Consider the following 1,559-nt stretch of genomic DNA (forward strand, 5'->3'; position numbering starts at 1 on the left):
GCAGGAGTCAGGGAAACAGAGGAGACAAGGTGATAAGGAAGAACTCTGACAAGGCAATGGGCCCACTCATGGAATGAACACACCTTTACTCTGCTTGAGCTTGGACAGCTGACTCAACCCCCTCTAGCACCTAGAAATATCCTAAACAAAAGGCACAAAGATACTTGGTGCCAGGATTTGAGCTCTTCAATTCAAAGTTAACTCTGTTCTATTTGGAAACCTAATATCTAGATAAAGATAGATATAGACACAAAGACTTATATAAAAAGAGTGTGTTTAAATAGACATATAGATATGTAGATGTATATATGTAAATATATAGGTAGAAATACTGATACAGAGAGAGACGCAACTACATACATATATACACAGATAAATGTAAAACAAATTTACATGAATACAGGAGACTGCTCCTCACCTGAAGTCATGCAAAACTTAAGAATGAGAGAAATTTGACTGATGTTTCCTCCCTCTCTTCGTGCTCCTCAATCCTCTCCTCTGCCCCTTTTCTCCCTTCTTCATTTGTTCTTCTCTCTCTCCCTCCCTCTATTCACTTTCTCCCTCCTCCTCCTTCTTCATCCAATGCACCTCCTCTTAATTAATTCCTCAAAATGCCATTTACATAAATTGCTTCATCATCTAACTTTTCTGATAAAAGCTATGTTTCCATAGACAACATGGATCTGCACACGCATGTTCTGAACCTGCCTATTATTTCTGTCCCCTCCCTCAGCTGTGTGTGGCACTACATCTGACACAATTTGGGAAAACATGTCCAATCACACAAGAGTGACTCACTTCATCCTCAGGGGCTTCTCAGATCTCCTACAACTGAGATTGGTGGTCATCCCATTTTTCTTGCTCATTTACACATTTGGCCTCCTGGGGAACCTCTCCATCATCACAGCTGTGAGGAGAGACAGTCGACTCCACTCTCCCATGTACTTCTTCCTGAAGAATTTGTCTTTCCTGGACATGTGCTATACCTCAGCCACAATCCCCAAGGCAGTGGTGATATCTGTCACAGGCTCAGGAGTCATCTCCTATCTCGAGTGTGTAGCACAGCTTTACATAATTTTTACATTTGCATCTGCTGAATGCTTTCTGCTCACAGCCATGGCTTACGACCGGTGCCTGGCCATCCTCAGACCACTGCTCTATGGAAACATCATGAGCCAGAAATATTGTTCTGCATTGGTGATCACTGCCTGGGTTGGTGGGGCCCTGTACTCAGCCTTCCATACATTCAACACCTTCTCCCTCCCCTACTGTGGACCCAATGTTGTTGAACACTTCTTCTGTGACATGCCTCCAGTCATGAGACTGTCCTGCACTGATTACCATCTCAGTGAGGAGGTGGGCTTTGTTGTGAGCAGCTGCATTATCATGAGCTCCTTCGCCCTCACAGTGGTCTCCTATATTGGCATTGTGGCCACAGTTCTTCGCATCCCCTCAGTGGATGGCAGGTGGAAGGCCTTTTCCACCTGCTCATCTCACCTGACCACAGTCATCTTGTTTTATGGAACTGGAAGCTTTGTGTACCTGAGGCCTGCCTCTCA

At 44.6% G+C, this 1,559-nt stretch overlaps 1 protein-coding gene across 1 annotated transcript in view; it reads left to right on the top strand.

Annotated features, from left to right (window-relative positions):
* Positions 1–771: 771 nt before the first annotated feature.
* Positions 772–1,559, top strand: part of LOC116078883 (olfactory receptor 5A2-like) — a gene marked incomplete at its 3' end in the record, with an annotated part of 3,539 nt that continues 2,751 nt past the window's right edge. Inside the window, exon 1 of the mRNA XM_031354245.1 lies at positions 772–1,559. Within this exon, the coding sequence (XP_031210105.1) occupies positions 772–1,559 (788 nt within the window).

This window comes from Mastomys coucha, unplaced genomic scaffold (assembly GCF_008632895.1).
Source record: "Mastomys coucha isolate ucsf_1 unplaced genomic scaffold, UCSF_Mcou_1 pScaffold5, whole genome shotgun sequence".
NCBI lineage: Eukaryota > Metazoa > Chordata > Mammalia > Rodentia > Muridae > Mastomys > Mastomys coucha.